This window comes from Terrapene carolina, unplaced genomic scaffold (assembly GCF_002925995.2).
Source record: "Terrapene carolina triunguis isolate 2854851 unplaced genomic scaffold, T_m_triunguis-2.0 Scaffold58, whole genome shotgun sequence".
NCBI lineage: Eukaryota > Metazoa > Chordata > Testudines > Emydidae > Terrapene > Terrapene triunguis.
In genome coordinates, this window is record NW_020664409.1 from 91,637,822 (window position 1) to 91,652,573 (window position 14,752).

Here is a 14,752-nt window from a genome sequence, read left to right on the forward strand (position 1 = left end):
AACCTTGGTAATAGTGTAAAAAGTGCCTAGGAATACCTCATATTTATCTCTTGTCCATAAGCATCGTACTAGGATACAGGTTGAAAATTAATGTGAAAGAATCAGTGGCACATCTGGATTTGGTATTTGCACCTGATGCACTTAGAATATTTTAGAGGTCTCTCATCAAAATACCGAGCACGTTTGATGCTGCTGGCTAATGTGATCTGATTCAGTCTCAGCTGGCAAGGCTAGAGGCTATGCAAGTAACACCGTGTTAGAATCTAGAAAATATTATGCAAGAGTACTTGTGGCACCTTACAGACTAACAAATTTATTTGAGCATAAGCTTTCGTGGGTTATGAAAGCTTATGCTCAAAGAAATTTGTTAGTCTCTAAGGTGCCACAAGTACTCCTGTTCTTTTTGCAACTACAGACTAACACGGTTGCTACTCTGAAACCTGAAAATATTATGCTTATTTTAAAGACTTTTTTCCCCTCAGAATGGTTCATGATTATCTGTTGGTGTTTGCTTAGTTCCAGAAGTTGAGCTAAAAGGAGAGTCTTGCCAGTATTATTTCTTGGTACAAAGCAATGGCTTTGGAGGGTGTAAAGCAACTTTGATTCATTCAGCCAATCAGATCAATGGCACAGCCACTCTTGCTTTAATAAATGGAAAGCTACAGACAAGCACAGAAGAAACACAGTCAAGTAAGACTTAAACTCTGTTTTTTAAGCGTGTCTGAGGGGTTGGTGGTGGTGACTGACAATATGTGCAATTTATTTACAGTAGTAAGGTGGGAAAAACTAAGGGGAATAGTTACCTTTGATAACAAATATTTTTGTTTCAGCAATATACTTTTTATTCAGACTTGTAAAAAATTATTTAACATTGATGGAAAAGTGCAGAAGAACTAATAACTTTAAACTAAATCTTTAAGTTCAAGTTAAAATGCATGTGATTTCAAAATATTCTATATGAGATGCACAGCCCATCATTTTTGATACCTTCGTTGCCACATGGAGCAAAGAGAGTGCTTTATTGTACAACTCCAGTTAAAATGAATACTTAAATCAGACTTGCAAAATTGTCATGAAAGTTGACCAGCCTAGCCCAAATTCTAGTTGCCTACCTTTGAAGTGGTGGTGATAAAAAAAACAACAAAAGTAACTATTTCATTCGCTTGTCTGAAATTTTTTTATTTTCCCTAGGCAAATGGACAAGTCCAATTTTGCAAGGCTGACTTAGATGACATTCAGATAGAAGAAGTCTGTTCCCTTGTAATTGGAGGAAATCGAAGTGGAATAGAACTGACTGCCTGGTCATAATAGTTTATCCTAGTCAGATGAAAAAGGTGGTGGGGGAAAATCCTAAAGTCCTTCCCAATATGTTATAGAAATTGGGAACAATGGGTTATTTTCAAACATTAAATGCAGTAACCTGTTTACCTCCTATGCATGTTAATTATATTAACTGCAATAACATATCAACATATTAAAAGTCTGACTTTAATGCATAACAGCATGGAAATTCAAAGCTAAGGATTAGGCAGATATTTCATACAAACAATGCTTATTTATTACAGCATGTAATATGGAAAAAGATTGCCAAGCATGTGGAGACCTCCTTGATAGTTATGCACAATAAAGTGACTTCTGGGTGGATTTTCAGCCTTTGATATTAATTTCCTTGCTTTAACAGGATTCAGCCAAATACTAAATTCTAGCTGTGGCTTTCTTAATATGAAATGTGTAGTAATGCGTGTAGATAGCTCCTTTAAGAAATAAACATGAGCTGGTGATTTCCTAAATCATATGAGACATACCTAAGAATGGCTTTCTCATAATCCATACAGGCTTTTGTACTGGTGACTTCATCAGTTCTCTTCCACGTTTCTATGGAGAGCAGATACTACAGAGAGAAAAGAAACTGGCTTATGTCCAAGCATTTGCCTTGAAGGAATGTCTCAGTAAGTAATGGACAGAATATTGGATTAAATCACCACTGGATCTCAAATCGATATTCAACAAATATATCTTCATTTTGAATTGGATGTGACAGTGTTTACTTTATAAAGTCCAGGGAAGATAGTCTATGAAGAAAGAATAGAAACATTTAATATTGTTTGCAGTTAGGAATCAATTAGTAACATATCTGTGTTGACTTGTTCCTATGTTTTTTTTTTTTTTTTTTTTTAAACCTTAGAGATGAAAGAGCTCTGATTTTTATTTTGGTGTTTTAGAGTCTATATTTCGTAAATACGTTGTGGAGAGCAACCAGGTTTTATTGTTGAAAAGATGTTTTCAGAAAGAGACTATTGTGGTGATGCAGTACTCTGCTACTCTGTAGTTGTTTTTGTTAATCTCCAGCAGTGTATCTTTCTCTCTTCCTCTCTCTCTCTTATTTTTTAATGGTGGAGGCTGAATGTCTCTTAGAGATTCATGTTTATTGTAAGTGGGTGTATCATTGTAAACCGGACTGAAAGGTTTTTCTCTTTAAGTGACTCAAATTTGGGTGGGTAAGGAACATTTTGTTTGTCCCTTGATATTTAATCTAGTTTCATTGATCGAGCAGATTTAATTAAATGAAAATGTATCTTGGAGAGACTGCAGTTTTAATAGCCTGATCATAATGTAAATGGTTTGCAGTTAACAGGAAGTCACTAGACTGAAGGTAACTTTCGTCATAAAAAGCACTTGTGAAAATGGTCTCTGAACTTCAGCCTTCCCAATGTTCCACATGTGCTGATGGAATAAATTAGTAACATGTCCCTAAAGTACACAATATTGCATGCCTTATCAACTAAATTCTCTCCCAACCAGGGTTCAATCTTTCCTAAATGTTTAGCAGCTTGAACAGTAATTTTTTCCCCCTTTTTCTTATTGTTTTGCAGAGAGGCGGGAATCAGGCGAGCAACCTTCAACTGTTTCTGCTGATGAGCTCAAAACCCTGTTCACACTTACTAGGGAACGTTTTTTAGAGTTGTATGACACCAGCCTTCCAAAAACTATTCTGCACAAAGCAATCAACAAAACTAGCCCCTACACAATAACTAGTGGTAGGCATCTGTATTAGAAAATTCACCACTGTTTTATTGTTTTGTTTTTTGAAAAAGCATCTGCAAACAAGACTTTTTTTATTCACTTATTGCAGTTACATTAAAATGAATGTTAAAGGAATTAATCCAGAGAGAGAGAGAGAAAATTGGGAAATCCATAATATTTGTATTTGTGCAGTCATATAGCAATTGTTCTCACCAATGGACTGTTGACATCTTTTTGGATATTGCTGACAATGATATTATGATTTCTGTATGATACTGAAAGCTCTTCATTGAATGAATGTACATCTTATCATGTTCTTAAGATATTCTTGTCCAACTTCACTACAAAACTGTTCATATGTGAGAAGTAGTACCTTTTTTTTAATATCACCTTTCTTTTTGTTTTTTTCACACTTTCATTGAAGAACTATGGTGATATTCTATCCAAGTAGCCTTTTTTCTATTTTTACCCCATTAATTCATCTGTTTAATTCCCACAGAAGAATAAGTGCATACATCTGGGATTAGGGCATAGTACTAGAATAGCAAGATTATTCTACGGAAGACCCAGCACCTACCATATCGTATCACAATTTTAATAAAAAGCTTTCCCAGGTTCACAGCTGCTGTTTACCTGTGGCATACCTAACACATATCTCTTCAGTCAGAAAATTGTTTGCTAGCAGCAGTTATTTAGGCCCACAGCAGTATATGCTGAATACAGTACATCATCTTCTTGAGTGATGATTTTAACACATGCCGATAGGGACTGTGAAATTTTTTTGTATATGTGGAGACTTCTTTAGAAGCAACCACTAAACACACCACACACACATGTGCAGGATTTCCTAGTCAGTATAAAACTGAACAAGATGTTTCCTTTTTGAATTATTTATCGAGTAATGTTGCCAGCATCATATATTTAGGTAATACCTTCTTTGTAGACATTATTTGTTCTGCCTTTGCTCCACATTAATTTTAATCTGATATAATTCATTGGAGTCACAGATAACTCCAGTATGATTGCCATGTGATATCCAAACACTATATTACCAGGTCTGCACCACAACCTTTCCTCATTACAACTCAGTGTGTATTGCTACAGCATGATGATAAAAATATCACAGTGTCAGGATGTTGCACCAGGATTATTTTGGGACTGAATTTACTACTGTGTGCTCTCTCTTTCTTCCTTTCTTGACCACTGGGAAGAATCTTCATGACTGGTTCATTTCCTCAGTGCTCTTCCTGCTGCCCCAGATGTGCCTGGCAATGTGGAGTGTGCTACTGTGAATGGCTCTGTATTTCCCTCCAAAAGCAGGGCACGTGGATATATATTCAGTTAGAGCCACGTATTCCATGAAAGCCTCTTTTGGTGCATTAAAGACTTGCCATGAGGCTCTAGAGCCACAGTTTGAGTATCCTCCTATTAGTAGTAATAAACCTGGCTCTTTTGTTTGAAAATAAATGACATCCCATTTATTTTCAATCAGCTGACAGTAATAGCTTTGTATTAATCTAACTCTGTTTTTTTTCCCCTCTCAGAATCTGAATTAATAGGACCCAATCCTTTGGAGTGGCCAGAAAGAAATGTTCTTCAGAACTTGGAAAATTTTGAAAAAATTAAACAAAAAATGAGGTAATGATAAATACTGTGTATTTTCTAAACAGATGACATTAAAGATCATTCTACAAGATCTGTGAATGCTCACAGAGGTTTTGTAAATCTCGTAAAATATGTTTAAGGGTCCTACAGAAATGAGGCGAGAAGGGAAATTTATGTAAGGTTGAAAGTGGGTCCCTGGTCCTCTGCCATTTTGAAAAGGTATTGCAGAGGTGTTTCAGTATTTGAGTGAGCATTGTTATGCAGCCTTTTGATAGAGTACAGTTCTAAGTTTGTGACGTTCCAGTAGGCACAATTGAGTGGGTAAAAGATAAAGGCCATAGCCACACTAAGAGCTGGTGCATAAAGGGGTCAAATTTGCGCAACCAGTGGCAAAAGCTGTAATGTAAACACAGCAGAGCAGTTTTTGCCACTATGTCCCAATATAGACGCACCATTAATCTTTTTGTGTTGCTTCATTTAAAGCCAGGGTCATAACATTTTAAAAGCATAAGAGAATTAAGAGAGGTTTGAAAAATGTTCATTATTTAGACTCGGGTTGAAATGCTGCTCCTTTGGGTCTTTTACAGCCTTATGTGATTAGGTATTTAACTTATTCTTATAATTTGTTTCATTTCACCCTAACTCCCAATTGCTTTTTCTCGGTCTTTGTTCTATTGTGGATTTTTAACATTTTACTGGATAAGCTTACAATCAATTTTCCAAATGAATTATCATGGGTTGCTTTTTTCTTTCAATTTACAAAGTCCCAGGGTGGCATGGCCTACATCAGAGTGTTGGGAGGAATGTGTCACTTGCAGCCTCAGCGTAGATCTATGCTTTCTTGTGCCTTTTCAAAACACTGTCCTTGCCTCTCAAAACAGAGATTATTTTTCTGCTAACCATAGCTTTTGACAGGTATCTCAAGGACCTTTCTATCTCTTAGATTCAGTGAATGTCACACAAGTCCTAGGTGAAATAAATTTATTTTATCCTATTCCCCATTGATGAGTTTTACTGTTCCTAAAGCAACATGGCGAAGGTTCTCAGTATTAGAAGAGGAGACAGTTTGCTGTCCTTGAATTAGGTGCATTGAAAGAATTATGAGGGGAAGGGGTTGTACAATACTTTCCTTTTAGTTCTTACCTTTAACTATGCTATAAATCTCTCTTTCATGAGAATTAATTAATCTTCAAATATATAAAACTTGCCCACAGGCTTGAGAATCTGAATGTCTGCTTTCTATCCCAGTATTAAAATTATCAGCTAAGCTGTAAATTCTTGATAATAATTTATATTGGGAAGACTGGTAGAGCCTTGACATTTGAAACCATTTTATTATGAGCTTTTCAATAAATATTTTGAAATGCTAGTTCCAGTAGTATTACACTGGAGATAAACCATTTTTAATTGCTCCAAACTAACAATGACTCTTGGCAGGACAGATTTACTTTATTGTTTTTTTTCCCCAGAGTTTCTATGTTGGCGCATTCCTCTGAGCAATTACTGGGCCATAAAGATGGTCAGAGGGAATCACTGACATTGCTGGATGCTAAAGAGCTACTGAAATATTTCACTCCAGAAGGATTACCTATTGGGGATCTTCAGCCATTACAAATTCAAAAGAGGTAAGGTCTCAGAATGCACAAAACCTCAGGGCCAAATTCAGAACTGATGTAAGCAGGCACAACTAACGACTCCATTGCTGGGAATGAATTTGGCCCTCAGAATCTCCTGCTCGGTTTTGCTGCTCACAGTTGTGTAAATGATCATTTATATTGTTGGTGATGTTGGAGAATAGGCTTTGAATATGTCAGAGCTGTCCCAAATAAGCACCAATGATTAACCTAAGTAGCTTTTCCATTGCAGTTGAAAGTATGAGGGGTTTTAAATCTTATCCCCTGCAGGTGGGTCAGAGCCACACGTTTTCTAGCATCTGACAGAGAGCACTTGGTGGATAGGAACAGGGAGACTGTACCATTTGTAGGGGACAGCATGATAGTGTGGGCGGAGGAGAGAAAGAGGGAAACAAGGTGAAAAGCTATAATGATGAGAACCATACAAGATAATACTTAGCTCTTATATAGCACTCTTCTTACATAGACTCCAAAGCACTTTACGAAGGAAAAGGAAAAAATCCTGCCCAGTTTACAGATGGGGAAGCAAAGGCACAGAGAGGTGAAGTGACCTGCCTACGGTCACACAGCAGGCCAGTGGCAAAGTCAGGATTATAACCCAAATCTCCTGAATCCTAGGCAGCCCCTGATCACTGGAGCCTGCTGCCTCATGGTCAGTAATGGGGCAGGAGGCACATGAAGGGGGCACATGAAAGCAAAGATATCAGTGGGGGCAAGATTATAAAGGGTCTAGTATGGGTGGATCATCAAATTTGATGTAGAACAAATGACAAGACAAGGGTGGGAGGCAACTGGGTATTGGTGAAGAAGAGCCAAAGTGGTGATTGGAAATCACAGTGTTTGATAAAAATCAAGTCCATAGTGAGGAAGACAATGAGTGGAGAGGTCAGATCAAAATTGGAGCTTGATAATTAAACCTATTTTCTCCATGGAACATGTTGTTGTACATTAAATGGAGTTACTTTGTGTTCCCATCCCTCACTCCCTTTTAAACACAATTTTAAACACAATTCAGCTCACAAAAGGATACTGATGACCGTTTACATCATTATCACTGCAGAATTGTCAGAAGAATGTACCAGCTCCAGTACAAAAATCTACGTGTCCTCTCTGTACCATAGTGATTGATGGTAAAGAAAAAAATATTTACTCGTGTCCAAAAAAATTACTTTCCCCAAAAGAATGGGCAAGTAGAATTTTGCAAGACTGATTTAAATGGCACTTCACTTATTTCAAGTGCATTGCAAACATTAATTCTCTCTGAGAGAGTTCCACAGATCCTCAGTGTGAGTTGTCACCTGTCTGTAGCTATAGGGGACAGAATCATTTTGAAATGCTGATTGGAGGTCTGATGAGGGAGTAGCCCCCACCTTCCGAAGACCCCATTAGTTTTATTCTGCTTCCTGTAGCTACTGGCAGAGCTGTAAAATCCAGCATCTAATGTGTGAGAGAGAACTTTTGTTAATTAGTCATTTGGACAGCATTTGGTCTAATTTGGACATATTGGATACCCTAAAAAAAGGATGGGGGGCTTGAAGAGGCACTTTGTCTCCTCTCTGGAGGGTATGACAGCTGTGCCATCTGGCAAATATATAGCACTGCTTGGCTCACTAAGGGATCCAGTGACAGGCCAAATCATGTTAGCAGCTTTTAAATATTTCAGGTCAGTTATTTTGGGGAGCCATTTGATCAAGTGGTGGTGCAGTCCTCAGATAAAGCAAAACCGTCCTTACAGAACATTTCTAATTCCAAATCTGGGAAAAGGAATAGTTGTCTGTCTTACAGGCCTAAGTATCCTTTTTTGGCTACAACAAAAGCAGATGGAACAAGTCTAAATCCAGAAAGTGAATCATAGAATCATAGAAGATTAGGGTTGGAAGAGGCCTCAGAAGTCATCTAGTCCAACCCCCTGCTCAAAGCAGGACCAACCCCCAACTAAATCATCCCAGCCAGGGCTTTGTCAAGCCGGACCTTAAAAACCTCTAAGGAAGGAGATTCCACCACCTCCCTAGGTAACGCATTCCAGTGCTTCACCACCCTCCTAGTAAAAAAGATTTTCCTAATATCCAACCTAAACTTCCCCCACTGCAACTTGAGACCATTGCTCCTTGTTCTGTCATCTGGTACCACTGAGAACAGTCTAGATCCATCCTCTTTGGAACCCCCTTTCAGGTAGTTGAAAGCAGCTATCAAATCCCCCCTCATTGAAGAGCCCAGTCTTCCCACAATGCAAATTCCAACACTAGAAACAATCCCTGACTGCAGTGAGGAGAGGTCCAATGAGCAAAAACTGGGGGGAGACTATTAAAATGTGAGGACCAATAACCTTTCTCAACGTCAGACAGATGGTCCTGGATGTAGTGCTACAAAGTACATTATTATAGAATTTTAAAAGTTTCCAAATCATCATTTTTTCCCTTCTCCACTATCCTCACATCTGCAAACGAGGCAGAATATGCAGAAGGCCATAGATCATGTTTTGCACATCAGTGTGACCGAGAGTGTTCCTGAGACAGAGGTGTTCTCTGGCCATTGTTCAGTCTTGTTTCTGATACACAAGAGATCCAGAGAGGACATTGGACTTAAAACACCTGAACAGGTTCATAAGGAGGACCAGATTCAAGATGGAGATCTTGAAGTTGATAGTGACTGTGATCTGCCCAGGGAGATCACCTAACATCAGTCGACTTGAAGGAGGCCTGCCTTCATGTGCCAGTTCACCAGGTGCATAGAATTCTGTAATTTGCTTATGGGACCAGTTGTTTTCAATTCAAAGTGCTGTCTTTCAGACTGTCATCTGTTCCTCGAGTTTTCACAAAGTCCTCTTTTTTTTTTTTTTTTGTGACTTTTCTGAGCCAGAAGGGGATACATATGTACCTTTTTTGGATGACATTCTAGTCAGAGCCCATCCAAGGACAGATCTACTTGAGTAACTCAGACCACAATCCAAATGTTGCAGTAGCACAGATGTATAGTAAATTTTGTAAAATCATCTTCTCATCTCAACACCCTACTTCATCTTAAGGTGTTGATAGACACAGAAGCCCACAAAATTTTTCTGTCCGCTGAAAGATAGGACAAGATCAGATCAGTAACTGCTCTTGAGGATATCAGTAAGCATTTGAGTGTGGAGAGGTTGCAGGGAGGGATTGACATAGCAGAGAGAGATCTGTCATAACAACAGACATGAATCTGGAAGGATTGGGAGCATTCTTCAAGAAGTCAGTGACTCAAAGGACATGATGTTTTTTGCAGCAAAAGAAAAAGCATAACATTTTGAGTATTGAGGGCAATAAAGCATGCTCTTCAACAGGTGGGCCCTGCGTTGCTGAAAAGTCATAACCTTATAATGATGGATAATAAGTCAGTGGTGGCATATGTAAACAATCAAGGGGATTGAGATGAAGGGATCTAGAGAAGGAAGCAGCATTATTGATACAGTGAGTGGAGGCTCTTCTATTATCAGGGTCTTGCGTATCAAGGACACTAGCAATACAAAGACGAAAGGCTGAATGGAAGGAAAATCTGTCAGGAAGAATGGAGTCTTCACAGTGAAGCCTTCTGATTGATTAATGACATTTTCCAAATTCTGATTCTGGATCTTTTTGCATCCGAGGCAAACTAAAAAGCTCTCCAGTACTTTTCAAGGAGGAGAAAGCCCTAAGCATAGATACCCGGCTGCTGAAGTGCTAAAGGGGATTACTTTATGCTTTTCCCCCAGTGCCCATCATCACCACAGGAAGGAAGAAGCAGAAGTGATCTTAGTGGCTCCTTATTGGCCCAGGCGGCCTTCGTGTCCCAGTCTGATGAACATGTTAGTGCAGCCACCATTTTTCCTGAATCTGGGGCCAGGTTTGTTATCCCAGGGACCAGTTCTTCTTCATCAAGATCCAAGCAGATTACATCTAGCGGTTTGGCATTTGAAAATAAATTTCTGAAACAAAAGGATTACTCTTCTGGGTCTTGTCTGAATTCTATTGGCAAAGGATTTGGTCTAAATTCAAAGCTTGGTGCAGAGGGAAACACATTCAGTATCATGTAGCCAAAGTGTCTTATGTTGTGGAATTTTTACAAGATGGTTCTGATCTCAGGTTGCAGGCTAATACCTTGAACATGCATGTTTCTGCACTGTCAGCAATTTTGAGTGTATCCAGAAAGTCTTCCTGTTCCTATCATACAGACATTTGTCACTTAATTAGAGCAGTTCAGCTATTTTGTTCTCTAAGGTGCATACGGCTCTGAGTTGGGATTTGAAAATTGTGCTCAATGCCTTACCACAGGTGTTTTTTTGAACCTATGAAATCAGTTTCATTGTACTATCTATCAAAACAACCTTTTGGGTCACTATCACCTCGGCAACAAGGGTGTGCGAGTTGGGAGCTTTTTCAACTGATCCATTCTGCTGCATCTTCCACAGTGATAAAATGGTTTTGGAGATGGTTTGCACCTTTATTCCACAAGTGAATTTGATTGTTCATTGATCACAAGAGATGATTTTCCTTTTTGTCCACCTCCTCCTTGCCCAAAGGAGAAAGTATTGCATTTGTTGGATGTAAGGCGAGCCTTAAAGATTTATCTGAAGAGTTGAGAGCTTAAGAAAAACAGGTTTGCTGATCTTGTTTCATCCAAGGAAAAGAGCTGCTAAGACCTAGAAATCATCAGTCTGATGGTGGATACAGTGGTGCATTGCTGAGGAATATAGAGCAAAAAGACGCAATCTTCCAGTGAGCACAAGAATTCACACAGTACAAACGGTGTGGGTGGCGTCACAATCTGAGCAAGAGCAGGCTATCCTTGCATACATTTACCAAGTTTTACAAGATAAATACTTGGTCTTAAGCTGATTTAGCCTTTGGCAGTTGGGTCCTACATGCTGTAGTGATTCCTTAGAGTAAGGAAATCCTTTTTCTCAGTGATGGTATTTTGTTGCCTCCCTATGAATTTTGTCACTGCTGAGAAAATCCCGCCCTGAGGATCTATTGACCTCACCTTGAGAGAGATGGGGGGCATTGTGGCTGCTTGTCTGAAATTTTTCCCTTCTTTGGATGGATAGTCCACAGATCCATCCCTCCCTCAAAATTCATTAAGGGAGATCTGCTATCTTTATGGCTAATTTTAACTACTGCAGAGAACTTTTTCTTGTTTTGTTTCTTGTCAAGTTTTTTTTTTTTTTTTTGCAATGTGCTGATGTAAGATGAGAAATTTTGTTCTTTGTTTGATAGTCCAGAGTCGAGAGGGGCTAACTTTGAAAGCATCTAGAAACTGAGAGGGTCTTCAGAAGCTGTCCAGTGAGCTTTAATTCTTTCCCTTACAGCTACAGACAAATGTTGACCCCCCACTGAGGGTTATCAGATACATAAAAGAACTCAATATGATGGGGAAGAGTCACACAGCTTTAGTAAAGGGCAATTATGCTTTACCGATCTATTAGAACTCTGACAGCATGATCAAATATGGAAAAGGGTGATCCACTTGATACAGTGTACAGGGACTTTCAGAAAACTTTTCACGAGGTTCCTTACCAAAGGCTCTTAAGTAAAGTAAGCAATCATGGGACAAGAGGGAAGGTTCTCTCATAGATCAGTAACTGGTTAAAAGACAGGAAACAAAGGGTGGGAATAAATGGTGAATTTTCACAATGGATGGGTCCCCCAAAGATCTGTCCTGGGACCTGTGTTATTCAATATATTCATAAATGAACTGGAAAAAGTGATGAATAGTAGGGTAGCAAAATTTACAGATACAAAATTACTCAAGATAGCTAAGTCCACCGCTGACTGTGAAGAGTTACAAAGGGATCTCACTAAATTGGGCGACTGGATGACAAGATTGCAGATGAAATTTGATGCTGACAAGTGCAAAGTAATGCACATTGGAAAAAAGAATCCCAACTATACATACAGAATGGTGGGGTCTAAATTAGCTGTTACCACTCAGGAAAGATCTTGGAGTCATCATGGATAGTTCTCTGAAAACTTCTGCTCAATGTGCAGCAATAGTCGAAAAAGCTAACAGTATGTTAGGAATCATTAGGAAAGCGATACATAATAAGACAGAAAATATCATAATGCCACTATATAAATGCATGATATGCCCACACCTTGAATACTGCATGCAGTTCTGCTCTCCCCAGCACAAAAAAGATATATTAGAATTGGAAAAGGTGCAAAGATGGCAACGAAAATGATTAGAGTGAGGAGAGATTAAAAAGACTGGGACTGTTCAGTTTAGAAAATGGATGACTAAGGGGGTGGGGGGATAGGATGGAGGTCTAAAAATCATTAATTGTGTGGAGAAAGTGAATATGGAAATCTCATTTAGCCTTTCATGTAACACAAGAACTAGGGGGTCACTCAAAGAAATTAATAGTCTTTTCCTTTATATAGCTTGGGCCTTTGATCTTGTCCTCATGTAACAGGTGACCAGCAGACAATGGCTCACTCCTCAGGGCATAGCTTCCAAAGGCTGGGTTTTTGCATAATCGGAGGTAGGGAATTTGCATTTGCTTCTCACTAGATATTTCTCAGGAAAACCACCTAACACATTTTTATTCCAGGAGTCTATTCTTGTCTTGCACATTGTTCAGTATAGTCTTTTGAATCCCCATCTGTCACATCTTCCTCCCCCTCCCCCCGCCACCTCCCTTGAGAGGTTACATTCAATCCTGGCCCATAATAATACGTAACTCATTTATTTAACACAATGGACCCCAAATGGGGGCGGGGGGAGGGTCAGTAAGGTCTCCCAAGGATATGGCAGGAAATTCTCATAGTTGTTGCCATGTATAACATAGTAAAATTGTTTATGAAAGCAGTGTGTTCTGTAGCATTGGGGTAAACTGCTGGAAAAGCAGTTTTAGAACTGCTGTATTCAGGAAACTAATTTAAAGATGTGCTGATTGCACACAAGTGGTAGACCATTTAAAACGAATCTAGCCATAACAATGAGAGACTTTTACAAAGTTTTTAGTTAATCAGTGCAGATGTCTCCAGGATCTTGGCTAAATTACAAATAAAACTGCGTCATTCCAATTAAGTGTGTGAGAGAGAAGTGAATAATTTGTTCATTACAAGAGTTCTTTTAATCGCCAATTTTGAAAAACCTCCAGAGTTGCTTTATAGCCATGGAGTATTTTGATTCGCTTGAATGGCTTGCTTTGAATCACAGTTCAATAAACCCTGAATTTGAAGGGATTTTGCTCCAACTCATTCGTGATAATAAGTTGTAGAATCCAAAGGGTTGTGATGAAACTTTACGTCTTGAAGTGCTTTTACTGTAACTAGAAAATCTTAGAGCATTACAAGATAATTTGTAACTGGGAAGTGCAAAACAAATGCAAGAGGTCTAAGATACTAGAGCAGGATTGGCTAAGCTTTCTGCCCAGTGAGATGAAAGATCTGATAATGGCATATACTGAATATCCCCATCCCATTCAGTCTCAGAGAGAGAGTGGAGGCACAGCAGTGAAGATTTTCCAAAACACCCTCCTACCTCACCCCCAATTTGTTTAAAATGTGAAACATGCAAGATTGACTGAGAACCTCTGTCCACACATGCCATTGTGCTTGAGTCTTGATCTGGGTGAGCAGTGACATGGGCTTTTCTGCTGAGATGATCAACAAAGGTGGCAATTGTAAATGTTGTTTGAAGTTTTGGGTACTGGGGGCTGAATTGATCCACTGAAGTGAATAGAAGTCTGGTGACTCTGAGGAGTTGGATCAGGCTATTGCCTGCTAAGAGCTGCACTGAATGGCTTTGTTTCTCATTCACTGATGACCAGCCATATGATGGTAATGAGTTTTTGCCACCACCAATAAGGACTGAATTTGACTAGCTGACCAGGCAGTTCTGTGCTCTTGCTTTACCAAGACTATCAAGTCTCCACCATGCAACACATTCTAGCTTTAAAAAAAAAACCTAATAGGTTAATAAGTACATATTTAACATGTGGGTATTTTTAGCTTAGATTTTTCTTCCTCTTTAGTTTTCTCATGTCTTCTTTTTCTCTTGTTCTCCCCTTTTTTCCCCTCCTTCTTTTCTTTCTCCTCTATTCTGTCATCAATACTTTATCTGTAAAATGGAGATAATGGAACAACAAAAACAACTTTTTATTTTGAAAATGGCAAAACTTTTTTGACTCGTGACAACCATCACAACTGACCCTTTCCGTAAACTGTTTTGGTTTTGACAAATTGGTATTTTTCCAACAAAAGAACAGTTAATTGGAAAATTACTGACCAGTTCTAGCTCTAATCACTAAACTTCTCTCTCTCATGGAGCACAGTGCTGCAAAACCTTATGCAGGAAATGCAAGTGGCAGGAATGGTTTGAAGTTTATCCAGTCCTCCTGTTATAGCTAGCACTTACAAAATGCTGCTCATCCATAGGTCTGAGTGTATGCAAAGTAGGTAAGTGTCATCTCAGATGATGAATTGATTTAGGGAGAGGTTGTGAGTTGCTCACGGTCACAGAGAGCAAAGTTAGTGGAT

At 38.9% G+C, this 14,752-nt stretch overlaps 1 protein-coding gene across 2 annotated transcripts in view; it reads left to right on the forward strand.

The window, feature by feature from the left end:
* The window catches only part of MTBP (MDM2 binding protein), a 68,122-nt gene that overhangs the window by 34,172 nt on the left and 19,198 nt on the right, over positions 1 to 14,752 (forward strand). For both annotated transcript variants that reach the window (XM_026646234.2, XM_026646240.2), the window contains exons 12-16: positions 517 to 690; positions 1,836 to 1,949; positions 2,874 to 3,038; positions 4,569 to 4,662; positions 6,099 to 6,254. In XM_026646234.2, coding sequence (XP_026502019.1) covers positions 517 to 690; positions 1,836 to 1,949; positions 2,874 to 3,038; positions 4,569 to 4,662; positions 6,099 to 6,254 — 703 coding nt within the window. The remainder of the gene's footprint in view (positions 1 to 516; positions 691 to 1,835; positions 1,950 to 2,873; positions 3,039 to 4,568; positions 4,663 to 6,098; positions 6,255 to 14,752) is intronic.